Below are 26,956 nucleotides of genomic sequence, written 5' to 3'. Positions count from 1 at the left end.
CAAACACACACACACACACACACACACACACAATTTTTACAAAATAGAAATGTTATAGACAGTAGACATGATAGATAATAAATAAAGACTACTAAACTTTAGACAAAGTACAAATTAAACAGCTAGTGCAACATCCCAGAATAAAACAAATAAATGAATTTAAAAAACAATATTTCAGTGCCACAAATGAGGTATAATCTATCTATCTATCTATCTATCTATCTATCTATCTATCTATCTATGAATTAAATGTTTGAATATTTGTAACTTTGCTTATAGGCCCATTATTAGTTAAATTGAACCGTTGCATAATGTTAATGACGTTATCTCCTTACGACTTTTAGTATTTGAGTGGTTTAATATTTGTAGTATTTAAAAAAGAATAAATAAATAAGCTTTTGGATTTCGAATAAATGAGATTTCACATGATCACCAAATTTACGGTCCGCTTGTGTGAGTGTTTGAGTGAGTGTGCGTCACACGCGCGCAGCGAGCGCTTCTTTGCGTAACACCGGAACTGTGATGTGCGGACCGCTGCAGCCCTACTGCTCCACAACACTATCATTGTTCATATGATTCATTTCACTACACTCAAGTTTTCCTGCCATGACGCGCTGGATTCCCACTAAAAGAGAGAAATATGGAGTGGGTGAGTGACTTTCAACGCACTTTTGTTTTTACGCAGTGTTTCAAGTCGCGTTGGAGTTTGAGGAGCGTTCAGCCGCACCTTTACCTGAACACACAACACGCGCTTCTGATACCTGTATGGAAAGTTGTCGGTTATTATACATAAACTACTCGGATGCTTTAATACACCAACAGGATATAGGTTTGTTGACGTATTTTGTAAGAGAAGTTTGGGTGGGTGTCTCATTGCACTTTCGGGTCACAAACAACTTATTTGTATTATTATAGTTTGTTTATAAGTACATAGTAGAGTGAATGTTGTTCCTGCAGGTTTGACTGGACAATACAATTACAATAAATACAGCAACAGAGCCGCCAGAGTGTTAATCGTGTAAGTCTGACATCTCAAAGATGGTTCATTAATTTGTGAAAGAGTGAAAGTACGGAGGGATGTGTGTGTGTGTTTGTGTGTAAAGGTCAGCAGTCAGTTTCTCAAACTCCCTTTGAGCATCGATCGCCCCTCCCCCCACCAGCAGCGTCCACACACACACACACACACACACACACACAAAAGAGAAATGTTATAAATAATATAATATAATATAATATAACAATATAATATGTATGCATGCATTAAATCTGGAATATATATTAAATATAAATAACAATATATGATGATATAGCATTTACAAATATTCAAATATTTAATTAAAATCTAAAAAAAAGAATCTATCTATCTATTCAATATTTACATAGATAAATATTCAATATAAAGATATCAATATAAATATTCAAAATTAAATATTTGAATATTTGTAACTTTGCTTATAGGCCCATTATTAGTTAAATTGAACCGTTGCATAATGTTAATGACGTTATCTCCTTACGACTTTTAGTATTTGAGTGGTTTAATATTTGTAGTATTTAAAAAAGAATAAATAAATAAGCTTTTGGATTTCGAATAAATGAGATTTCACATGATCACCAAATTTACGGTCCGCTTGTGTGAGTGTTTGAGTGAGTGTGCGTCACACGCGCGCAGCGAGCGCTTCTTTGCGTAACACCGGAACTGTGATGTGCGGACCGCTGCAGCCCTACAACTCCACAACACTATTATTGTTTATATGATTTATTTCACTTCACTCAAGGGTTCCTGCCATGACGCTCTGGATTCCCACTAAAAGAGAGAAATATGGAGTGGGTGAGTGACTTTCAACGCACTTTTGTTTTTACGCAGTGTTTCAAGTCGCGTTGGAGTTTGAGGAGCGTTCAGCCGCACCTTTACCTGAACACACAACACGCGCTTCTGATACCTGTATGGAAAGTTGTCGGTTATTATACATAAACTACTCGGATGCTTTAATACACCAACAGGATATAGGTTTGTTGACGTATTTTGTAAGAGAAGTTTGGGTGGGTGTCTCATTGCACTTTCGGGTCACAAACAACTTATTTGTATTATTATAGTTTGTTTATAAGTACATAGTAGAGTGAATGTTGTTCCTGCAGGTTTGACTGGACAATACAATTACAATAAATACAGCAACAGAGCCGCCAGAGTTCCAGTGATCACAGTCATAAACAGCATTTCCCTTCCACTCACTTTAATCTGTGCACATGAGCTCAGGTTAACACACCCATAAACCAAACAGAATGAACTCTTTTATCCCACACTGCTCAGTGGCTGGGTTGTTTTGCAAATCTGCTTTATTATTGTTTGTGGCTTGATAAGGGCATTTAGTTACTGTACATCTGTGGTTAGTTGACATGCTATACTTCCATTTGCAACCATCCAATTTATGTCACATGCTTCAGTTGAATTAACTGAAATAAATTCTCAGGACAATTATAGCTGTTGCGTGTCAAATTAAATCAGCTTCACATGCACAAGATATCATAACACAATGAACGCTCTGCTGGTCTCAAGTAATTTTCAAGTCCTTGTTTTCTACATGTTCTTTTTTTTTTTTTTTTAAACTTTATAACACTTGCCCTTGAAATAATAAGTATAGAAACAAATTAGAGAGCAAATCTGACACAGTCAGTGTATAAAAACTATAGAAATGCTTTGATTTTGAATGTGTCAATTGTTTGGACATACTTGACTACATTTATGATTCTCATAATAATAAAAGCCCTACTGTTCGAAAGTTTGGCAAGATTTTTTCACCTGATAGGCCTAGAATATAGCATTATGACTTGCTGTACATGTTAGATAACAGACTCAGAACACATTATAATATTTGGACTGCATTTGTTGACTTTTGCCCTGATTGCTGGTTCATTTCTGACCCTGGCTGTTGCATGTGTATTTATTCTGTTGCTCTGGTGCAATACTGTACTTACTGTTCATGCCAAGAGCGGTCAGCTGGCTAGTTTAACGCACACAGGGACGATTGTTGTGATGGAGCGTTCTTAAGGGATATGTAATCTGTTGGTCAGACATCAAGCAGTCTGGTTCCTACTGGGCCGATTTTTGACATATATTTGAGGACTTTGATTAAAGGTGCTTTTTTTGCGTCTGGTGAGGAATTGGTAATGAAAACTTCCTTTTTTGTGCATTGTTTGGTATTATGAATTGTCATGATGCAGATTTCTGCAGTTATTAACAGTTTTTGTTTAGTTAAATTTTTTTTTTAATTTAATGTATGTTTATCACACTATACTTTGTGTTATATTACTTTGACATTCAATTCCGTAAACTAGTTAAAGCTGATGCACAAGTGTTTCTAATACAACGGCTGAGGGCAAATTTGACGTTTCTCTCTTCTGACCAATGGTATCAACTTCTCTGTATTTTTTCCCCTTTTGTAAGGTCAAAGAAACACTATCATGGATTTCTCTGTCGCTATTGGAGCAAATGGGAATGCAAGTATTATATTTCTTGTAGTTTCTGTTCACCACTATAGAAGTTCAGCAAATTATGATGACTTCCACTTCTGAGAATATTTTTGTTGCTCCTGAACTCCACACACATTTGAGTTGTTTTTGCACCATGATTTCAGCACTATTTCTGCATGTCATTGTAACCACAAGGCATTAGTTAGACTGTGTGATCACACATCTGCTCTCTGAAATGGCCCGGTTCATCATTGCACTTGAGCAAAGCATTTGAAAATGCTCATGGCAACATGACAAGTGGCAGTGTACTAGTGCGTGGCCTGCCTGTCAGTGTTGTCATAAGACCGGTCAGAATGGAGCCTGATAGCACAGCCCACATCCCAGCATGCACCAGGCCTCAACACTGTGACACCTCTATGGCCCATTTGGCCAAGAATCACACGCTCAAATGGTGCCTAGTGTGTGAACTGAATCATTGTCTGTGATGCCTGAAATGTTACAGTTAAGTGATAAAATGTCTTAAAATTGAATTTTTGTCTTAATGACACGCTGAGCATTTTAAAAGCAGCCAGGGGTGATGAAATTCTTTGTGTTTGACACTCCTTTGAGGTCTGGAGTGTTTGGGTGTGGACAGGAAGTTTCATGCACCTGTATTATAAATGATTAATCTGAGCGAACCAGACCGAAGTTTATGGTCTTATTTTACAAGTTGCGGAAGTTATTAGATATGGTAGCATTTTCTTTTCTTCACTGTGCTCATAATATGTCAGATTATAATGATCTTTTTCTATGGAAACTTAGCCACAGATTAAACGGAAATGGAAAGTTGCTACATACTTCTTTGAAAAAGAAGCGGACAGGTTTATCAGTTGAGTGTGCTTGAGATCTGCAGTGCACTAGTGGAAGCTTGTTGTGAAACGTAGCCTCAAGCTTTTCGGTTTATCTATGAGTCTTTATTTGAACTGAACAATGTGCATGCCTGAACAAGGCCTGAACCATTTCCCCTTGGGCTGAGTGTCAGCACGCTGTAGATAGTGTGGCATTGAAAAATCTCATTCTTTTTTAGCTGTAGTTTATATTATTTATTGTTTAATGCATCAGCTAGAGGTTGTAGATTTGAGGGGAAAAACCCAACACACACACACACACACACATATATGTACACTATGGTTCAAAAGTCTCTTCTGTTCACCAAGGCTGCATTTATTAGAGCAAAATTACAGTAAAATCAGTAATATTGTGAAATATTATTACAATTCAAAACTGTTTTTTTATTGTATTATATTTTAAGGTTGAATTTATTCCTGTAAAGCAAAGCTGAATTTTCAGCATCATTACTCCAGTCTTCACAGTGTCACATGATCCTTCAGAAATCATTTTAATACGCTGATTTGCTGCTCAAGAAACATTTCTTATTATCATCATTTATCAGTGTTGAAAACCAGGCTATATATGTACTGTATTTTTCAGGATTCTTTGATGAATAGAATGTTCATAAGAATATCTTTTTTTTTTGAGGTAGAAGTCTTTTGTCACATTAAAAATGTCTTTACTGTCACTTTTGATACATTTATTGCGTCCTTGCTGAATAAAAGTATTGATTTCTTTCAAAAACCTAAACTTTTGAGCAGTAGTGTATGTCTGTCAACACAGATTGTGACATGACAATCACAGCAAATTAGTCTATGTATGAAAAGTAAATGCTTTCTGGAGTGGATTCTGAATGTGTCAAAGATTAGGATGTTAAATTATGGAATTAGGATGTTAAGGATTGTTAAATCAAGTGTGTTTTGGCATCACAAAATTATATTATGATAACTATATTGATTTTTATTTGCGCTCAAAAGGTTATTTGTTTGCTGTAATCTACTGTTGTCCTTTTTAGCTAGATGATTGCAAAAGTAATCTGAAGTCTAAAAATATATGGAAATTAATTATCTATATAAATGTCCTATAAAAATAACCAATAGAGTCCTGATATATTGTGTGGCCATAGTTAATCTAGATCTTTGGAACTGCTGTTTTTATTTCTATGGTCATTCACTTAATTGCATTATTATAAATGTCTTTACTGTTACTTTTGGGGGAGGGGCTTAGAGACAGGTCATTTCCTCCTTAGCAGTGAATTTTTAAAGTGACCTATGTGTTTTGCACAATTGATATGATACTGGACAGTTTATTTAAATGGGTTTATGAACTGGTTTATCACCCACCTCCATTATCAGCCAATCATGTTGCAGTGATCGCATCTATATCTTTAATGAAGCCTAGGCTAATATGTGTACGGGGAATGAGGAAGGTAATCTGCTTAACTTTTCTAGATTGCGCCTTTATACGCACATACGCTCGTTTTTTGTGTATATTCAGCAGAGGCAGATGCATGGCACAAGGAAATCTTGCACTCCCACTAAGTGTCCTTCAGCACTGAAGAGGGAGGGAAAACTCAGACCTTCAGTCTTGTAGTGTAGACATGCACTCTCAGGTTAATTTCCAGTTCAACAGCCCAAAAATGTTACTACTAGTAAGAGGAAAGCACTCAGCGCCTCTTAGTGTGTTCACATTCCATGAATCAGCACTTGCACTGTGCCCAACATTTCAGATGCTGTTTGTGCAAGCCAATATTGCATCCAAGTACAGCACAAACTCTCCTATTGTCTGGTGTAACTCTTACAGCATGGTGAAACTGACTCAGATATGTGTTTTAAGAGGTGTTTGGGAAGGCAAGCATTGCTATTACTATTGCTGACCCTGAAGGAGGGAACCAAGCTATATCTTTATTATATTAAACAGACTTGATGTAGGCTTTTTTGACTTGGGCTGGCTGCATTATTAATCAGATTAAAATCAAATTCATGATATGGCTTAGAGCAATTTTCAAATAGCAAAGGCTGTCATTTAAATAAATAAATGCATGCATCTGCTCTTGAGTTTGGGTTGCTTTAACGTGCATTTGGAAATGCAACATGCTCCAACAATCTTCTCATACTTGCAATGAGAAGCGCTTTTCAACAAGAGAAGCTTTAGGGGCTTCCTGTGGTTTTCCCATTCAAATAAAAGTTTGATGGTTTAACATTTGAAAATGAAGAAATGAAGACAGCCATAAATAATGTCATTTACAGTTGTAAAGTAATAATATTATTTTTCTTAAATACTTGATTTTTATTTTACATAAAATGATGCAATATTTATATTATTACAATTATAGTTATAATTATTTTGTAATATTTTTTTATTTAGTATTTTTATATTTTTATTTAGTAAATATATAAAATATAGTAGTAATAATAATGATAATTGGTAGTAGTATTTTATGTCCATAGTGATACTGTAATCACAAAATTTTGGCAAATTGTGCAGCTCTACAAACAAGCACAGTAAACCTGGATTTAAAAAAAAAATCACATTTGAAATGACAATCACAATTTTATCAGAAAAATTGCAATTAGATTTTTCCCCCCAAATTCAAAACCACCCCAAACATCCTAGCAGCTACATAGCAATGCCATTGCATTGTGTGGTGGCTTGTTTTCCGGGGCAAAATTAACTCACATTATCTTCTAAAAATCGTTTTTATTGTAATCTCATTGGGAGTTTGGGTTGCATCTGGCTGTTATCTTGAAGATCTGAGTCATACTGATAGATGTCAGACATGTCAAGTGGCTGTTTTCCTGCAGAACTCGAGAACTTTCCTCTCAAGGACTTGTTCAACAGTCATTTTTTTTCCTCTTTCACAGGACAGACAGCAGCCTTGTTGTTTTTATTTTTTGGTATCTCTTTGCTCTCTGCAGTCTGTGACACCCTTTTGTCTCAATTTCAGCTATCTATAACTATGATGCCAGAGGAGAGCCAGAGCTGAGTCTTCAGGTGGGGGACACTGTACACATACTTGAGACATTTGAAGGTGAGTGTCGAGTTCCAGCGTGTCTTGACACGTCCTCCCACACTTTCTTATAGCGTGTTCACACTTGCACTGAACACATAATCTGGGGTATCCCAGAGTCCTGCTGAAGCTCTGAGAGCTGCTGGAAAGAATGTTCTTTACATGTGGCCTGCAACATTCAAATTAAGCACCATATTTGCTTACATGATTTAAAAGACTCATATTTTACACTTTGTCACAGTTTATTTTGCTCAAAGTCCAATTATAATGTTAAAAATGTTAATGGTGTCCATGACCATTTTCTTCTCTCTCTGAAATTTTCTACTCTCATTTTCTCACACTCATGTCATTGCAAATCTGTAAGGCTTTTTTCTTCTGTGGAAAACAAGATATTTTGAAGAATATCTTCAGTGGGCTCCAACGGTGTTTGTACAACTGTGAAATATTCAGAAGAAAGCAATTAAAATAGGTTTGCAACAACTTGAGTGTCTAGTAACAATGACAAATTTCATTTTTGGGTAAGCGCTAAATGCAAACGTTCATTACCAGTGAAAAGTTTGGGTAGGCAAGATTTTAAGGCTGCATTTATTTGATAAAAAGCAGTACAATATTACAATTTAAAATAACTGTTTTGTATTTTAATATATTTTAAAATGCCATTCATTTTCAGCATCATTACTCCAGTCTTCAGTGTCACATGATTCTTCAGAAATCATTCTAACATGCTGTTTTGATGCTCAAGAAACATTTCTAATTATTAGCAATATTGCTGCATAATATTTTTCTATAAACCATAGTACTTTTAGGATTCTATGATGAATGGAAAGTTCAAAAGATCAGCATTTATTTGAAACAAAAATGTTTTGTAATGTTTCACAGTAAATGTCTTTACTGTCACTTTTAATCAATTTAATGAATAAAAGTGTTAATTTCTGGAAAAAAATCCTACCGACCCAAAGCTTGGCATAAACGCTACCATTCAAACCAAAACATTTTGTGATCACTCAAACTATTCTTGGATGTAGGCAGAAACGCATGTAACTACATTGCATTTGTAGTGTAAATGCAAATATGTGCTGATGTGTCTCAGACAACAGCGAAGGACCGCCTACTCACCTGTCAATCAAGCATTGTGCTAAAACAAGGTTTTTAACTTTGCTGTCCATGTGAAGCTTTAAAAGAAACGTACATCTGATCTCAAAATTTAAGCCTGTCTCCTCATAAACTGGCTAAATCAGTATTTTCTGGCAAGATTTATAGCTGTTCTTCTTCAACAGCACACATAATGTGCACAAACTAAATTCAACATTCACTATGAAAACATTATTATTACCAGTATCAATTAGCTACCACCATGATTGTTTAATTTACACGCCCCCAACTCAGAAAGTCATGGCTTAAAGACGATACAGAGTGTCCAGTTGTTAATTATGACATTGTAGTGTTTGCATTCATGTCTCTCATCTTGTAAATATGATTTTGCTATTTACAACTACCCTGGCTTCTCTAGTGATTTTGCTAACGCTGAACAAACAGAACATCGGCCTTATTCTGATATATTTAATGTAGAACAGCATCTGTCTGCCATGTGGCATCATCTGTCTCAAAGATCTGTTCTTTTTTTCTCTCTCTCCTTCTCCCAGGGTGGTACCAAGGATACACACTACGACAGAAATCACAAAAGGTGTCGGGATAATTATCATCCTACTGATAAACTGACAATCTAATCATTACCTGACATTCTGCAGCAGGCGGAATGAATTGCGTGGGTTCTCACAAATGCTTCTTTGTCTTATTTCAAAGGGCATTTTCCCTGCCAACTATATTCATCTGAAAGAAGCGAAAGTTGAGGGAACCGGGTAAGAGGCAGATCATATGTTAATTATGCTCTATAATTCATTAATGGCAAATTGTCTATCACTTAATTAACTATGTGCTGTCAGAGGAGTCTACAGTGCCGTTGACTTGTAGTTTTGCTTGTTTGCCCTCAGAGACCCACTGTAGCACAATTGTAACACTTGTTCAAAGCTGTTAAATAATGCGTAATTCACAAATAGGGGTTAAAATGCTCTGAAATGTATCATAGCAACACATTTGGCAAGAAAATATAGTCTTAATCTTCCAGCATGCCAAAGTCACACAACATGGTAACTGTATTGCTGACACAATTGCTGAACACAATTGTTTTGGACCGAATTTAGCAATCTTTTAAGTAAGTGTTTGACCTGAAATATTTTTTTCTCACTTCTCAACATGTTTAGTGATAGAATATATATATATTGGAATAACGCTAATTTAATTGCTAAATATTTAGTAAATAATATATAAATTATTCCAAATGACTTTGATGTAACCTAATGAAAGTTTGAGTATATGATGGGTGTGCTGATATGTAAATATTGAAGTGAACTAGGAAGTCTTATATTGAGATCAGGCCTCTAAATATGCATTTTGAGTTAGTTTATGGAAGGGCAATGAGGTGTATGTATATTCTGGGATCATTATATTTTACAGAGATAAACATATACAAGTTATAGTCTCCCAGCTTTCTGAGAAGGCTTATACAGTATGTTTGTATAAAGCTGTAAAATAAAACATAACTCGCATGCCCTGAAATTCTCACTCAATAGAGCCTATTCAGTGAATGTTACAAAAATAATTTGGTTACACTTTGCAGTAAGGTCTCATTTGTTAACATTAATTAATGCATTAACTAACATAAACTAACAGTGAGCGATATATATTTTTACAGCATTTATTAACTTTTGTTAATGTTAGTTAATAAAAATGTTCATGCACATGTTAGTTCACAGTGTGTTAACTTATATTAACAGAAGTAACTTTTGAGCTTAATAATATATTATTAAGTGCTGCAGAAGTATTGTTAATTCACGTTAACTAGTATAGTTAACTAATGTTAACAAATGAAAACTTATTGTAAAGTGTTACCAATTATTCAAATTTTTTTCAGCTGTTTAAATTTTTTTGTCCTGTTGATATAACAATATATATGTTAATATATAAATATAATTCAAATTAATACATTATATATAAAATATAGGCCTACTTTGATATAAATATTTGTTACACAATTTAAATGGTCAAATGGTGAAACCTCTTAGCTTTTTGTGACGATCCTTACTGAAATATATTTTTTGGTTGAAATATATTATGTATTATGCTGAATTGTATTGAGAATTCAAAACTTTCACTTAGTGTATCAAAAAATACTAGTGGAACTATGCAACACTAAATACCCTGCTCTGCAATTTTGCAAATGTTTTTCCAAACTATCTCCCAATGCAAATTTTGGAAACAACATTTTTTTATAACTATGGCTTCCTAAAGACATTTTAAATAGAATTTACATCAATGCTTGGGTCTCTAAGGGTTAAAGAACTGCGAATGACATTCTCAAACATTTTTGAGAACGTGATTAAATTATGTTTTTCTTCTACCCTTCTGTTGATGTACAGGAAACAAGAGACTGTTGTACCTACAGATTTGCCCTTGGTCCAGGAGCTGGGCACCACATTACGAGAATGGACACAAATATGGCACAAGCTTTATGTGGTACGTGAACCCACCTGTGCCGCCTTTTTGGTTTGTTTGTGTTCACCTCACTGTCCGTTTCAGCCCAACACAGAGCTTCCCACAATGTGTTTGTTCAACAAAGACAAATCCCATCCGTAGAGTTTTGTAAGCCGTGATATTGTTTTAATCAACTGTTCGTCTGCATACCAGAGCAACAAGACCACGCTGTTCCGGAACGTTCAGCAGATGGCCTACAGCCTGATCGAGTACCGCTCGCAGATTGTGTCCGGTACGCTTCCCAACGATGACCTTGTGGAGCTCAGGAAGAAAGTCACAGCGAAAATTGATTATGGGAACAGGTGCGATTTGGCTTCCTGTACTTCCTCATGTTGTTTTACCAAACAGATACTAACTTTTCATTTGAGGGGCTCGGATGTCTGAATATGTGATTTACTGGTATCATCAAGCATACATTTTGAGTTTACCCAATTTAAGTTGCTGAAATGTATTAAAACTGTATATAATTGATTCTAATAATACGGTAGGGATGTGTTAGTAGTCTTGTGTTGTAGAATCTGTCTGTGTCTGTTGCACAGGATTCTGGGTCTTGATTTAGTGGTGCGCGATGAAGCAGGAAACACATTAGACCCCGAACGCACCAGCACGGTCAGTCTGTTCAGGGCTCATGAGTCAGCATCACACAGTATTGATGAGAGGATACAGGAGGAGAAGGTAAAACACTTGTTTTTGCTTTATGTATTATCAAATTGGTATATACTCTGATACTAGAAAAAAGTGTTTTCTTTTTAGTTGCATGTTGAAAACTGGGTCCAGAATTAGCACATGACAATTGGCAAATTGGGTTTGATGAGTAATTAAAATAGTGGTAACTAGGGCTGCACGATTAATCGAATGCGATTGTCATGCGCATTTTACTCCAAACTCACTTCATAACGTCAGTTGAGTGTTTGAAATAAATCCTTCTGTGAGATGATGTGGCTTCTTACACAGAATAAGGCACGCAACATATTTCATAGTATTTAAGCAGTGATAAAGGCATTGCATTATAAATATACTTTATTTGAATGAAAATTATAATAATAAGAACTCCGATAAACCGTATATTGCCCTAGTCGTGTGTTTATTAGTCACGTTGAATCAATGAAAGCAGTTGAATCTTCTGTTTATTCAGCTGCAGCGATAGGCATTTTCTGTGTTTCTTCTACGAGGCGTATTTGGAGTTTCAGCACGAGAGCGCCCTCTGGCCTTTGGATGGAGATTTACTGCTGATCACAGAACCGTGCTTCACTGAAAGATACGCATGACAATCGCAGCTTCTGTTAAATCGCGATCTCGATTCCATTTCGATTTATCGTGCAGCCGTAGTGGTAACTGTATAAATGCATGGTTCAAATTGCAATCTAAAAATGACTGGAATTGTTGACTGAATCAAAGTGATGCAAACAGTCTGCTAAAGAAAAAATGATTTACTGGTTGGTTATTCTGCTGTTCTTATATATATATATATATTAATCTTATATTAACATTTTACTGAACAAAACTACCATAGTCCCTAATAAATGGAGATAAACAGATGCATAACATTTATCACAAAATAACTGATACAGATACTGTATCAGTACAGATACTGTCTTTGTGAGATACTGAGATACTTACAGATACTGTCTTTGTGAGAAGTTGCATTTAGAGAAGCGGCAAATTAAAATAGAAAACAGTATTTTAAATAAAAAATAAGAATAAATTGAAAAAAAAAACAGATTATGAAAAAAATCTGATATTGGTGGTGTTAAAACCTTGCTTCCTAAATATTAAATTATAGAAAAATTTTCTTTAGTTTGTTGCAAAAATGGTCTCAATCTTTTGCATGAAAAGTGCAGTTTTTTTGTAGTTTTTTTTTTTTTAAACGCATCAAATTTCCATCATAATTTTTAACACAACACTTATAGACTTTCCTCTCAAGTGTCTTTAAATTTCAATTTTTTAAATGTTATTCAAATATGCATTTGGTAGACACTTTTATTTAAAGCAACTTGCATTGCATTTAGGGTGTACAGTTTATTAGTTCATGAATTCTCTGCTAATCGAACCCATGACCTTGGCATTGTTAGTGCCATGCTCTACTGTTTCAGCACTGTTTCAGTTTTTGAAGGTTTTATAGAACTTCAGTCAAACTGTCCACTACTTGTGGTCTTTTTTTCGGTAGATGCGGCTTCAGAACCTGGAGAAGCGGCGTCAGACCCTCTTCAGCGGCGTGCACACATACAGTCTTCTAATAAATCTCAGAAACTTTGTATGCAACATCGGCGAAGACGCTGAACTCTTCATGTCATTATACGATCCTGACAAATCTGAATTTATTAGGTGAGTCAGTCTCTTTATTTTGTTTTTTAAAAAGCAGAAGGAGAAAAATACCCTAGAATACCCTATACATATGGATTCCTGACAAGAAGTGTTTGAAATACGTGAATGCTTATTTCTTTGAAAGCTGAAGTACACCAGTGTATATCACAGCAAGTAGCTAGTGAGCTTGTGTCAGTTTCAGTGGAGAGATAAATAGTTTTTGTGACACATTTTGTCTTGTTCTATAAGTGAAAACTTCCTGGTACGGTGGGACAGCACAGGCATGCCGAAAGAGATCGAAAAACTCAACAACCTTCCTGCACTCTTCACGGTAACAAAGATCAAAAGAATACTTTTTCTCAGGTTTTTATAGTCCCATATATGTCCGTTCAACAGTTTGGGGTCAGTAAGATTTTTTTAGTGATAAGAAGAGATAGAAGTCTCTTATGCTCTCCAAGGCTGCATTTATTTGATCAAAATTACATCAAAAACAGTAATATTGTGAAATATTATTACAATTTAAAATAGCCTTTTTCTGTTTGAATATATTTTAAAATGTAATTTATTCCTGTGATGCAAAGCTGAATTTTGTAGCAGCCATTACTCCAGTTTTCAGTGTCACATGATCCTCATCCAAAATAATTTAATATGCATTTTTTTTTCAGAATTCTTTGATGAATAGAAACTTCAAAAGAACAGCTTTTATAACATTATAAATGCCTTTACTTCACTTTTGATTAATTTAAAATGTCCTTGCTGAATATATGATTTAAAAAAGGTTCTGACCCCAAACTTTTGAATGGCAGATCTAAAAATGAGAAAAAAGCATTGTTTTTTTCTTTGTGCTAATGAAACAATTTTAAGTGCTTCCTGCTGTTCTTCTTCTGTGGCGTCTCTGTGTTTAGGATCTGAGTAGTAGTGACCTCATCAGACAGCGTCTCTTCCTGGTGTGTCAGATCATCCGTGTGGGCTGCATGGAGCTGAAGGAGGGAAAGAAACACACAGGGGGACTGCGGAGGCCGTTTGGAGTAGCAGGTTCTGGACATAAAAATAGGTTCTTTATTGTTAATAGATGGTATATCTGTAGAAGGTCCAGAGGTTTCCTAGTTCTTCTCTTCATTTCACACTTCATATTTGTCATTTGTTTAGAAACGCCAACCAACCTACCTTAAAGGTAAAGTAATTTTGTGCCACTAGCTTAGTGTTGCAAAATTGCACAGAATTGTTTTCAGGCAGATTTTTTTCCAAACGCTGTGTTTGCCATTAGTTTGACGGTTAGTTCTGGTTAAAGGAATAGTTCACTCATAATAAAAAATTGTTGAATATTTACTTACCCTCAGGCCGTCCAAGATGTAGATGAGTTTGTTTCCTCATCTGAACAGATTCTGAGAAATTTACATCACTTGCTCACCAATGGATCCTCTGCAGTGAATGGGTGCCGTCAGAATGAGAGTGCAAACAGCTGATAAAAACATCACAATTAGTGTTGGGCGATATGGTCATTTTTCAAATCGTCATATCGCCAGCCAGTGAGATCGCGGATACACTATATTATCGTGCGTGCGTGCGTGCGTGGTGGCAAGAGAGAAACTCTGTACTTGTCATAGGCTATTTCATAACTATTTGGCGTTTTAAACCACACGGGCGCGTGTTTGATGATCTGAAACATTAAAGTGTGACAAACATGCAAAAAAATAAGAAATCAGGAAGGGGGCCAACACTTTTTCACACCACTGTATATTGTGATACAACAGTCACACATCGCTATTAGGACCGCGCGTCCTGTGACAAGTTTGCCGCATCAGAGCACGGAAGTTATCAGTATAAAAGGTCGCTGGTACACGGTGAAAATCAAAGAGTTTAACACTAAATATTGGACATAAACGAACACGTTAAATATAAAAGTATTTAAAACAGGTAAGTTCATATATTTGGAGTAAAGTTAAATTGAACGGATGCATCAGTCGTACAGCGCTCCGGACCGCGCGCCCCATGACGAGCCCGACGCACCGCCACAGAAACAAGAATGAGATGCGTTCTAACATAACTGTGGTGTTAAACTCAATTAGTGAGGGCTCGGTTAAAATATTACACACATATTGGCCATTCAGATTACTTGTTAAAGTGCAATGAAGTACCTTATATCAGCAGACTGTGTTTGTGGATGGAAACTCCTTCACCGGCTACAGGCTCTAATCCTCATTTACGCGTGTGTGAAATGCGGTGCTGAAGTGAAATAGCGGGGCAATTTGATAATAATAGCCGAATTATAATAGGCCGCCTAATAATAATAATAATAATAATAATTTAATACATTTATAGGAGAATGAGCCTAATATCGTCATGACTATCGACAAAGACATATACTATCGTCGATAGCTCTGACTATCGTCGATACACGATACTATCGTCTATCGGCACAACCCTAATCACAATAATCCACAAGTAATCCACACAACTCCAGTCCATCAATTAACATCTTGTGGAGTGAAAAGCTGCATGTTTGTAGGAAACAAATCCATCATTAAGGCGTTTTAACTTCAAACCGTTGCTTCTGGCCTAATCCATAATAACACTTCCTCCAGTGAAAAAGTCAATCTCCTGTTGTTCTCTCACATCAAAATCCATTGACATATTTGTTTAGGACTGTTTTGGATGGTTTTTGCTTGATCTGTGCATATTTCTCTCCTTATTCAAACTTTTTCATTGGAGAAAGCAATATTAGATAGAGGACTCATATTTTAGTTTTTATCAGCTGTTTGGACTCTCATTCTGACGACACCCATTGACGAGGATCCATTGGTGAGCAAATGATATAATGCTGAATTTATCCAAATCTGTTCTGATGAACAAACAAACTTGGATGGCCTGAGAGTAAATTTTCAACAAATTTTAATTTTTGGATAAACTATTCCTTGAAGTTCTTCCACCTCAAAATAACAATTCAGGCAGGTTTACAGCTCAAATAACACATATTTTGTTCTACTGACGAATGCATGTAAGTGCTTTAAGAACAACACCACAGATGTTTCTGCTTTTAAGCTGTTCAGCTGTCTTGGCTGTTGGGCTTCAATTCTAAGTACATTACTCCAATGGCATTTTTCATCTGTTTTCATGATCTTGAGGGATGATCATTTTGTGTTGAACAGAAAATGTGTGTGTGTGTGTGTGTGTTTGTCTGTGTCTGTGTGTGTGTGCGCATGTGTGCAAAGGTTTAATTACATCAAGAGAATCACAGCATACTGCTTCTCTAGTATTTTGATAACTGCACTTTAACTCATGTCCTTGTCACTTTCAGCACTACCTCGCATTGTCAAATAACTGAGCAAAAGACACTATTTATCCATATTGCCGATTTGCTGTTGAGAAGAATGATTTTTTTCCCAGTCAAGTGCACACAATGTTTCACATCTCACATCTTATAGTGTTCTGTTGTGTTTTCTTTCTCCTGTTATCATATTTCAGTTTAAAGTTGTCAGTCTTGCAAGTACCTGAAAGACCAAACTTTACTATTGTTATCTTTCCTTGTTGGTTGAACTCCAAAATGTCATATTAAATGATTACATTGATGTTTGTAGATGTTTGTATCAAACCTACAGGTGCATTTGCTGAAAATAGTGTTTCTTTTTGTTTCAAAACGATGTTGTGTCAAGTGCTTTGACCCTTTTTTGCTGCTGTACACAGCAACGTCAGGATACCTGAATGCCTTCATTGTATTTTTCAAGATGAAAAAAGCCATTTATACCATAATCTTCAAAGTCACATTGCATCATGTTCAGCCTGTGGCTTTCTTAAACCTGAGCGCAGACAACACCAGATTTACCTTGTTGTGAACATGTCTGTTCATTTTTCATGGTTGTAAGTATGCAGTTAGAGAGCTAAAAGACATTGCACTTAAAGGAATAGTTCACCTAAAAATGAAAATTTGCTCAGGCCATCCAAGATGTAGATGAGTTTATTTCTTGATCAGAATAGATTTAGCATTACATCACTTGCTCATCAGTGGATCCTCTGCCTTCAGAATTTTAACTTTAAACTGTAGTTTCTAGCTAAAATAGTGGATAATCTATAATCCATAATAACGCTTCCTCCAGTGAAAAAATCCATCCCCTGTTGTCCTCTCACATCAAAATACACAGATACATCTGTTTACAAATGTATTGGAATGTTTTTGCACGTAAACAGTGCTTGATCTGTGCATATTTAAAGTGATTTTGAACTTTTTCACTGGAGAAAGCAATATTATGGATAGAGTATTAATATTTTAGCCGGAAGTAGCAGATTGAAGTTAAAAATAAAATGTAATGATGGATTCGTCTCTTGCAAACACATCTTTTCACTTCACAAGAGGATAATTGATGGACTGGAGTGGTGTGGATTATTGTGATGTTTTTATCAACTGTTTGGACTCTCATTCTGACGGCACCCATTCACTGCAGAGGATCCATTGGTGAGCAAGTAATGTAATGCTCAGTTTCTCCAAATCTGTTCTGATGAAGAAACCGACCTCTCTACATCTTGGATGGCCTGATGGTGAGTACATTTTAAGCAAATTTTCATTTTTAGTGAGTTATTATATTAATTTCGAACAAAAGCGGTTATTGGCAGCAAGCAATTTCACAGAAAAGATGCTATTTTTCTTTGATTTAATAATAATGTTGAGTCTTTTCATTTGGTATACCAGCTTCCAAATTAAAAGCTGATATTGAGATTCCTATAGACTCTAATGGAATCTCTTATCAACATTGAAACACATTCTAAGAATTGTGGGAAGACAAAATGAACAATTTGTGCCACATCTTTCACCGTCGAATACATCTGAAAACAAATACTTAGAAAATATGAGATATTTGCTCTCCCTCTAAGGGAATGTGAACAATATTGAATGTAGTATTTAAATGTAATGTATCTGTGGTTCGGATCAGCACCAGCCTCATGTTTCTTTGTGTCTACAGTCATGGATATCACAGATATTGCCCATGGGAAAATTGATGATGATGATAAGCAGTATTTCATCCCATTTCAACAGTGAGTGTGTCCTTTATGAGATTACAGCATCCTTCATTTGCCTGATTGTAGTTTATCTTTTCATTTTTTTATTTATTATTTTCATACATTGTTTATTTTGGGCAGATCATACATTGTTACCCCTAGGCTGTATTTTGCTATTTTTCTTCAATTTTGTCCTTCTCCTCTTGGACTCTCTTTTCCTAGGATTGCCATGGAAACGTACATCCGTCAGAGGCAGCTAATCATGTCTCCTCTCATGCCGTCTCGTGTCATTGGCGAGAATGAGCCACTCGTTGCTGTCTTCAACAAGGTCATTGCAACGCGAGAGGTCAACCACAAAGGACAGGGTAAATCCAGATGAATAGGCCAAAAAATTAATCTTCGCTCTTGTGTTTTTGTCTCTGGGGAGACATGTGACCTTGTGGAAGTTTCTTTGTTGTTGAATGAAAGTCAAACATTTGGGAAGTTTGAGAGAATGAAAACATGATCACTTTGATATAGTCAAACCGATTTGCATAGAGACAGAATGAGATGTGAAGATGCATGTCCTCCAGGATGTTTCAGCTGTGAATTAGAATATCACCCAATTTTTAAAATTCTGTCTCTTTTCAAAATTCCCATTTTTTTTGGGTCACATTTTGGGTCAACTTCAAGTTTTATTCATTTTTTTAAATATTACTTTTATTAAAAAACTCCTAGAAAACCTAATTGCTAAATTTACCATGGTAATGCATTTTTGCATGAACATTGGTGCAGATGATTTCAAGCTAAAATTTAAATTTAAAGTATTTTAGGAATATTGTATAAATATACCCTGCATATTAACTTCAGCATACTTGTGTACGTGTCATTTTCTATGATTATACATTTCATCGGCCTTAACACATATTAACATGTGTGTATATATATAAAAAAAAAAATAAAATCTGTATTGCTTAGCCACTATTTATAATAGTGCCTCAATGTGAGAATGGTGCAATATCCAAACAAAAATAATCTGGGACTGGGATTGTTTTGCATGTACTGTAAATGCACACATTTAGTTAATATGTTTTATATTGAGTTTGCATTTTTTTATATTTTGTAGTTTTGAGTTTGAGTTGAAACTTAATGCATTAACTTTTTTAAATATATATATTTTTTTCTTTTTCTTTTTTTAGTTTTACTTTTAATTTTATTTAATTGTGTTCATTTTTAATTATTATTATTTAATTATTAGTCTTATTTTAGATTTTAATCATTGATTTTGAAATGGTTTAGTTTGTGTTGAGAGATTCTGCTCCCTCAGGGCTGGAGTTTGTTGACTGGCTAGACCCGTCTGACCTTATGATGGCATGTTTTTGCTTTCAGGTTTGTTTGTGACCCTAAAGCTGCTCCCTGGAGATGTGTTTCAGGTTAAAAAAAATTACCCTCATTTTGTGGATCGCACAACAGCTATAGTCAGGAAAATGGGCTTTCCTGAAATTATCCTGCCAGGTCGGTCTGCACATCTTTCAGATTGTAAAATCTTTGTCTTAGCAGTGCTATTAAAGTTTTTCTGACCCACAAAAGCCTCTACTTGCAGTTGTCTTTTCATCCTTTTCCTCTAATGACCATTACTAGTCAGTCTTTATGTACCATTCAAGAATATGCAGTTAATGCATCGATCATGTCTCTACAGGTTATTTAAGGAATGATATATATGTTACGCTGCTACAAGGAGAATTTGATCGCGGCAAGAAGAAGACCCCCAAAAATGTAGAAGTTATAATGAGCGTGCTGGATGAAGAAGGAAATCCCATGGAGGTACAGAAACCCTGTGATATTACATATTAACTAACATTAATATCTTGATTTCCACACCATCGCTTATAGTGCTTTTAAAACCATTAAGTGAATCCTGATTTAAAATCAGTGTTGTCTGACAACAGCTTCAGTTCCATATTTTTGCATCAGTAATTTGCAGGTGTACAAAAAACATGGTATTACCATGGCTTAACTTTTTAGGAAATACCTCAAAGGTAATTTGAAAATGAATAAAAAACACTTTCTCTCGTTCCATTGTCCTCCGTTCTTCTCGTTTATGTAGACTAACAGTTTTTGCTTTCACTATTTAGCATGCAGCGCTCATCCACCCCCTTTATCTCTGTTTTGACAGCAGAACTGTTGCTGGCATAAAAACAGCTTGCAGATCTTTCTCCTTTATGAAACGATTGCCGTCTTTAAATGTCCAAACACATGACACAGAAAGCTTTTTACAGCTCCATTCTTGCCAAATGCTATTTCGAGCTATAATGCACATATAAGCGTTTCCTGTTTACACTTGCGTACACGGAAAAATACAAGAAACTCGTTCTGAAAAGCTTTTCCTAAAAAGATCTCCCCCTATTGTAAGAGATGTAAGCTTGTCTTTCAGTCTTGTTCTTGTTTTATATACTGCACAGTATGCAGCCCAGTTTCCTTTAACTCAAGCTGTGTACTGCCAACTTCTGGTCTTGTTAACGTTGAACTTTTATTGCTGCAAACCACTTACTGTACGAAAAAAGAAAAACTATTTTCTTCCAGTAGATGTTGCTTTTTTTTTACAGTCTCATTCTCTCTTCAGAAAGCCATATTTCCTGGAGCTGGTTATGAAGGGATCACTGAATACAAGTCTGTCATCTACTATCAAGTCAAGCAGCCCTGCTGGAATGAGACGGTTAAGGTACAAACACAGGACAAAAAACAAAAGCAAAGACATCTGGGTTTAGGTTTTTGATGTTTTGACGCTAAAGACCCTTTCATATCATGCCAGCCTTCTCTAATGCAAATCTACAGCTCTACAGCTCGACCCCGATTTATGTTGCGCACAGGTCAAGTGCTGTGACCTATTACTCAAAGTTCAGCAATTTCAACTTTTGGAAATCATGTACAGAAAGAATGATTTATCAGTTGTTTATATATATATATATATATATATATATATATATATCAACCCTCTACATTGCGAGACTAAATCTTACTCTGGGCGACTAAATAATATCTAATAAATATAGTGTGTGTGTGTGTATATATATATATATATATATATTATATCACCTTTAATGCACTTAACAAAATCAAAAGTAATCAAATATCCAAAGTTTCAGTTTTAATGACAAAAATAAGTATGAAATATGTATAATTGAACTTGCAAAGGAGTGAAAATAAATGTTAAGGTACTCCATTTAATGTAAAAAAAAAAATCTTTACTTTTTTCATAAAATCTCTCATTTTCTGTCGCTGTTTGGATGTAATAAAACACCCACAGGTGTAGCAGAAAACGTATGCAATTTTTTTTCAGTCACTGACTGTAATTCTAACTTTGAAATCAGGGTTAGGCATAAAATAACATCATGCATGTGAAAATAGGCTGAGAATTGAACAAATAGTTGTAATCTGGCTCTATATTCTGGCTCTGGAATATATAAATGATATATTTGTGGTAGTTAATCTGCTGATTAAGAGATAATAGTTGGTTGTTGAAAGCAAAAATTCTACAAAATGTGCCATATTTTGTGAGAAAGTGTGACATAGTGTAATAAAGCAAAACAGGCATTATTTTTGGAATCGGCACCCTAAAATTAGTATGAAACATGTACTGGATTTCATTCAGCAAATATGATGCAGGGCGGTGTTAATTGTGCGACTAAAGTTGCATGACATTGTGAAATGCATATCATCAGAGAGAGTATGTTCTCTTTTTTCTTTCTGTGATGCATTAAAGTAATGCTTTCCTATTTTAAGCTCAAATATGTTCTGTCTTCCATTTGATTGCACTATTTTCACTGTGAACACCTGCCACTTTCATGCTGCCTAGCAAGAAAATTGCCCTTCTGGCAATGCTTTTCTTGTCAAGGTCAATGTGACTCCTGACACATGTGCTAAGAGGTGCACTGATGCCCTCAACATGGCTCATGTAAAAGGGACTTAAGAGCTATACCTGGGTTAGTATTCATTCTTTCTCTTCTGTCCATCAGGTGGCCATTCCAATTGAGGATGTATGTCGATGTCATCTGAGGCTCACCTTTAGACACAGATCATCTCAAGATTGTGAGTGTCATAGAGACGTTCACAGAACCTTATAGTAAATGATGTTGAAGTAGCTAGAACTGTGTATAGAAGCTTAGGACTATGATATCTGTTCTCTTTTGTTTCATTAATGCATTTCTGCAGGGGTTCTCAACCTTTTCATGCAGGGCACGTTTTTAGCATGCATTTCACTTTGTATTTTATGCACAAGAAAATCTGCATATTTTGTTTGTAGGTCCAACATAGGGCAAAAAATTTTGCTTTAAAAACTTTTTTACAAATAAAGAATATATAAGTTGGAGTTCATACAGATCTCACTTGACCCCATTAGCATTTTTGCTGACCCCAGGCTGAAAACCTTTGTGCTGTTGTATATTCAGGCTTGTGTTTAAGTTGAATATCTTACATTTCTGTAGCAAGAGACAAGTCTGAGAAGCCTTTTGGCATGGCTTTTGTTCGCCTGATGAAGTCGGATGGCACCACACTTCCAGATGGAAAACACGAACTCATTGTCTACAAGGTGGGCTTCTGTACGAAACATTCTTGGTTCAGTGCAAACTGAGCTCAATTGGCAGAACATGTGGCATACTATTGTAGCAAAAAATGTTTGCAATTTGCAATGAAATTATAGCCATAAAATATAAACATGCATGTTATCATGAATTTAGTGTGAAATAATTGCCTAATAACCTTTTCTGTGCAACATTATATCCAGTTTAACATATTTACTTGTTTCTGGTTTTATATCCAGTTTTGCATATTTGTTGCCATGACAACATAATACATAAAATGTAAAAGTGGCAAGAACCTCTGTACAGCTCAATTAATGTACAAGTTTTAACAGAAAAATTAATGTAAGCTTCACATTTCTGCTATTTGTTTTACATAAAACGATGGAAAGTGTTTTTTTTGGCAAATCATTTTTTGGGGTTCGCAACATTATGCTACAAGTTCTGTTGATTTAGCTTAGTTTGCACTAAAAATATTTTTTAAAGGAAATAATGTAAACTTTTTATTGTCATTATTTGCTAGTTCATTATGTTTGAGATTTGTTTTAAATGAAGAATTACTCCATACTTGCTGTAGTAAAAATGAATGAATTGTTGTTGGAAGGATAGTGCTTTAAAGTTGAATATAGGAAAAAAGATACCTTGAGCTTTAAATGCTTTTCAAAACTTTGGGGTCAGTATGATATTTTAAATATTTTTAAAGTTTCTTATACTCAGCAATGCTGTATTTATTTGATACAGTAAAACAGAAACTTATGAAATATTATTACAATTTAAAATAACTGTTTTATGTTTTTAATATATTTTAAAATGTAATTTATTCCTGTGACGCAAAGGTGAATTTTCAGCATCATTACTCCAGTCTTCAGTGTCACATGATCCTTCAGAAATCATTCTAATATGCTGATTTGCTGCTCAAGAAACATTTTTGATTATTATTATTAATGTTGAAAACAGTTTTTGCTGCTTCACATTTTTGTGGAAACCGTGATATATTTTTTCAGGATTGTCTGGTGAATAGAAAGTTCAAAAGAACAGCATTTACTGTATTTGAAATGCTTTGTAACATTATAGGTGTCTTTTACGGTCACTTTTATATTAATTTAATGCATCCTTGCTGAATAAAATTATTAATTTCTGTCCAAAAAAAATAATAATTTTGAAAAGTAGTGTACTTTCTTTGCTGAAAGCTTTTTAGTCGCTAAAACTCATCTTGACATGTAACCTTTAGATCTCTTCAAAATGTTTTGAACTTCCCTTTATACCTGCAGTATCTGTTATCGTTCCATGTGACGTGATCTTACTCTTTCACCGGGCAGCAATGTCTCAAACATGTAGCGTCACTTCAAATTCCTCTTCTGTAGGATTGTCTGGTGAATAGAAAGTTCAAAAGAACAGCATTTACTGTATTTGAAATGCTTTGTAACATTATAGGTGTCTTTTACGGTCACTTTTATATTAATTTAATGCATCCTTGCTGAATAAAATTATTAATTTCTGTCCAAAAAAAATAATAATTTTGAAAAGTAGTGTACTTTCTTTGCTGAAAGCTTTTTAGTCGCTAAAACTCATCTTGACATGTAACCTTTAGATCTCTTCAAAATGTTTTGAACTTCCCTTTATACCTGCAGTATCTGTTATCGTTTCATGTGACGTGATCTTACTCTTTCTGCAGTAAGATCACGTCACTGTTTGAGGCAGCAATGTCTCAAACATGTAGCGTCACTTCAAATTCCTCTTCTGTTCCTACAGGTAGATGTGAAGAAAGCTGACGACACCAAGACGTATTTGACTCTGCCTGGTTCGTATGCTGAAGTGGAAGAGAAAGAGAGACCGACGGGAAAATCCTTTCATCATGGTGGCATCATTCCCATCACCAAAGACAGCTTCCAGATCACCACCCTCACCTGCTCTACAAAGCTTACACAAAACGGTAAGAGTCATTTCCTTTCCCCAAAAATGATATTTCACCCCAAAATGACAATTCTGTTATTTATCTTCATGTCTTTGCAAACCTGACATTTGCTGATGTCTCCGCATATGGGGAAGTCGTGGCCTAATGGTTGGAGAGTCGGTCTTGTAACCCAAAGGTTGCGGGTTCGAGTCTCGTACCGGCAGGGATTGTAGGTGGGGGGAGTGAATGTACGTGTGTGTGTTCACTGCTGTGTGTGTGCACTTTGGATGTGATAAATGCAGAGCACTAATCCTGAGTATGGGTCACCATACTTGGCCACATGTCACTTTCACTTTCACTTTCATATTGAACTTAGATAGTAAATATTGTTTTTACACAAATTACCTTTTACATTTGAAGCTGTCGCATGGCTTCTGAAAACTTCTGAAAAAGATCATATGGTTTGAAACGGCAAGAGAGATGAGAGTAGATAATTACAAAAGTTTTATTTTGGTCTAAACTATCACTGGAAAACCTATATGTAACCGTCTGAGACAGCAAAGTTCTTGCAGTACTTGGCTTTCTATAACTTTTTTTAATTTCCTCCGACTCAGTTGACCTTCTGGGGCTTCTCAACTGGAGATCAAACACTGAGAGACTTGAAGAAATTCTTCAGAAACTGATGGAAGTGGAAGGAGGGGAGATTATTAAAGTAAGGTTGTTAGAAAACACAACACTTGGCCTTCTATAAAATGCTGCTTTATGATCAAAAGTTTTTGTTGTGTGTTCCTCTAGTTCCTGCAGGACACACTGGACGCTCTCTTTAATATCATGATGGAGACTTCAGAGGAAGAAACCTATGATACACTAGTTTTCAATGCCTTGGCAAGTATTGGTTATTTAACTCACTCTTTAGACATCCAGCAGTTGCCAACCTATGCTTATGATGGAGTTTCTCCAGCAATGTAAAACCTGGATATATCAGGGACCAAGCCATATGATTTTAAGTATCACAAATAGAAATGTTACAAAACAAAGTTTAATACTTGTTCAGATCTGTAATCTCAAGCATGAGCAACAGTTAAAGTGTTGCTCACTTGGAAAAAGCTTCCCACACTATGACTTTTCACTAGTGAATAAGGATAAAAAAAAAAAAAAAAAAATGTGTTTATTACTAACTAGAAAAATACATGATTATAAAATATAGATTTTCTAATATTTTATTACTTTTCATGACTTTTTTAAAGAGATTATTATTATTATTATATGAATATTAATATGATTATTTATAATAATAATAATAATAATAATAGTAACATGAATATTAATATTTGAATACTTTCTATTTTAGATTTTTCGATTTAATTTTTTAGAGATTTTATCATTATAATTGATAATTACTATGAATATGCATAATTAATATTTCTTATTTTATTAATAAATACAAATAATCACATTCATATCTATTATTAATGATAATAATATCCCTAAAGAGTAAATAAATAAATAAAATATAAATATGAATGACACTGTTAGTATGAATATTAATATAAACTGTCATATTAATAGTAATATTTATATTTATTTCAGCTAATATTACTACTACTAATAATAAAATCTTTAAAGAGTCACAGAAAGTATTACAATATTATTAATAATAATGGTAATAATAATAGTAATAATAATAATAAAATCTCATAGTCATGAAAACTAATAAAGAAAATCTTAAATTGTCTATAATCTATATTTCTATAAATTATGTATTTTTCTAATTTTACAATTTGTCATGCAATGTGAATACTATTATTAAAGGGGTCATATGATGTTGCTAAAAATAACATTATTTTGTGTATTTGGTGTAATGAAATGTGTTTATGCTGTTTAAGGTTAAAAAAACACATTAGTTTCCACATACTGTACATTATTGTTTCTCCTCTATGACGCGTCGATTTTTACAAAGCTCATCGGTCTGAAAAGCGAGGTGTGCTCTGATTGGCCAGCTATCCAGTGCGTTGTGATTGGCCGAATACCTCAAGCGTGTGACGGAAATGTTACGCCCCTACCATACTGTGATGCCGTGTCTGGCCGGAGTGACGAGACAAAAACATTAAAACCCATTATAAACGAGGCATTTGTTGCATCCAGTGGGAACATAATTACGGATTATAATGACTTATACTGTCTTGCATTGCATCGCGCCGCGTAAACATAAAACCATGTCTGCATTTGTGATCGGAGAAATGACAAACAACAAGCGCTACTCTACACTGC

General features: G+C 35.0%; 1 protein-coding gene across 4 annotated transcripts in view; it reads left to right on the top strand.

The window, feature by feature from the left end:
* The first annotated feature begins 479 nt into the window (after nt 1–479).
* The window catches only part of LOC107674342 (dedicator of cytokinesis protein 5-like), a 61,951-nt gene continuing 35,474 nt past the window's right edge, over nt 480–26,956 (top strand). Inside the window, exons 1-20 of one of the 4 annotated variants that reach the window (XM_016468295.1) lie at nt 480–649; nt 7,286–7,369; nt 8,992–9,032; nt 9,152–9,207; nt 10,825–10,921; nt 11,093–11,241; nt 11,479–11,614; nt 13,107–13,264; nt 13,493–13,574; nt 14,149–14,278; nt 18,199–18,271; nt 18,458–18,600; nt 19,604–19,729; nt 19,914–20,038; nt 20,838–20,936; nt 22,231–22,303; nt 22,699–22,802; nt 24,544–24,724; nt 25,300–25,397; nt 25,481–25,570. In XM_016468295.1, coding sequence (XP_016323781.1) covers nt 607–649; nt 7,286–7,369; nt 8,992–9,032; nt 9,152–9,207; nt 10,825–10,921; nt 11,093–11,241; nt 11,479–11,614; nt 13,107–13,264; nt 13,493–13,574; nt 14,149–14,278; nt 18,199–18,271; nt 18,458–18,600; nt 19,604–19,729; nt 19,914–20,038; nt 20,838–20,936; nt 22,231–22,303; nt 22,699–22,802; nt 24,544–24,724; nt 25,300–25,397; nt 25,481–25,570 — 2,088 coding nt within the window. In that variant the 5' untranslated portion in view covers nt 480–606. Of the gene's footprint in view, nt 650–1,696; nt 1,829–7,285; nt 7,370–8,991; nt 9,033–9,151; nt 9,208–10,824; nt 10,922–11,092; nt 11,242–11,478; nt 11,615–13,106; nt 13,265–13,492; nt 13,575–14,148; nt 14,279–16,169; nt 17,073–18,198; nt 18,272–18,457; nt 18,601–19,603; nt 19,730–19,913; nt 20,039–20,837; nt 20,937–22,230; nt 22,304–22,698; nt 22,803–24,543; nt 24,725–25,299; nt 25,398–25,480; nt 25,571–26,956 lie in introns of those variants that run through there. The other 3 variants (XM_016468294.1, XM_016468296.1, XM_016468297.1) reach the window with 3 other exon arrangements.

This window comes from Sinocyclocheilus anshuiensis, unplaced genomic scaffold (genome assembly GCF_001515605.1).
Source record: "Sinocyclocheilus anshuiensis isolate Anshui unplaced genomic scaffold, SAMN03320099.WGS_v1.1 scaffold188, whole genome shotgun sequence".
Classification (NCBI taxonomy): Eukaryota; Metazoa; Chordata; class Actinopteri; order Cypriniformes; family Cyprinidae; genus Sinocyclocheilus; species Sinocyclocheilus anshuiensis.
Note: the sequence above shows the minus strand (reverse complement) of the source record. Positions and strands in the feature narration are given on the sequence as shown.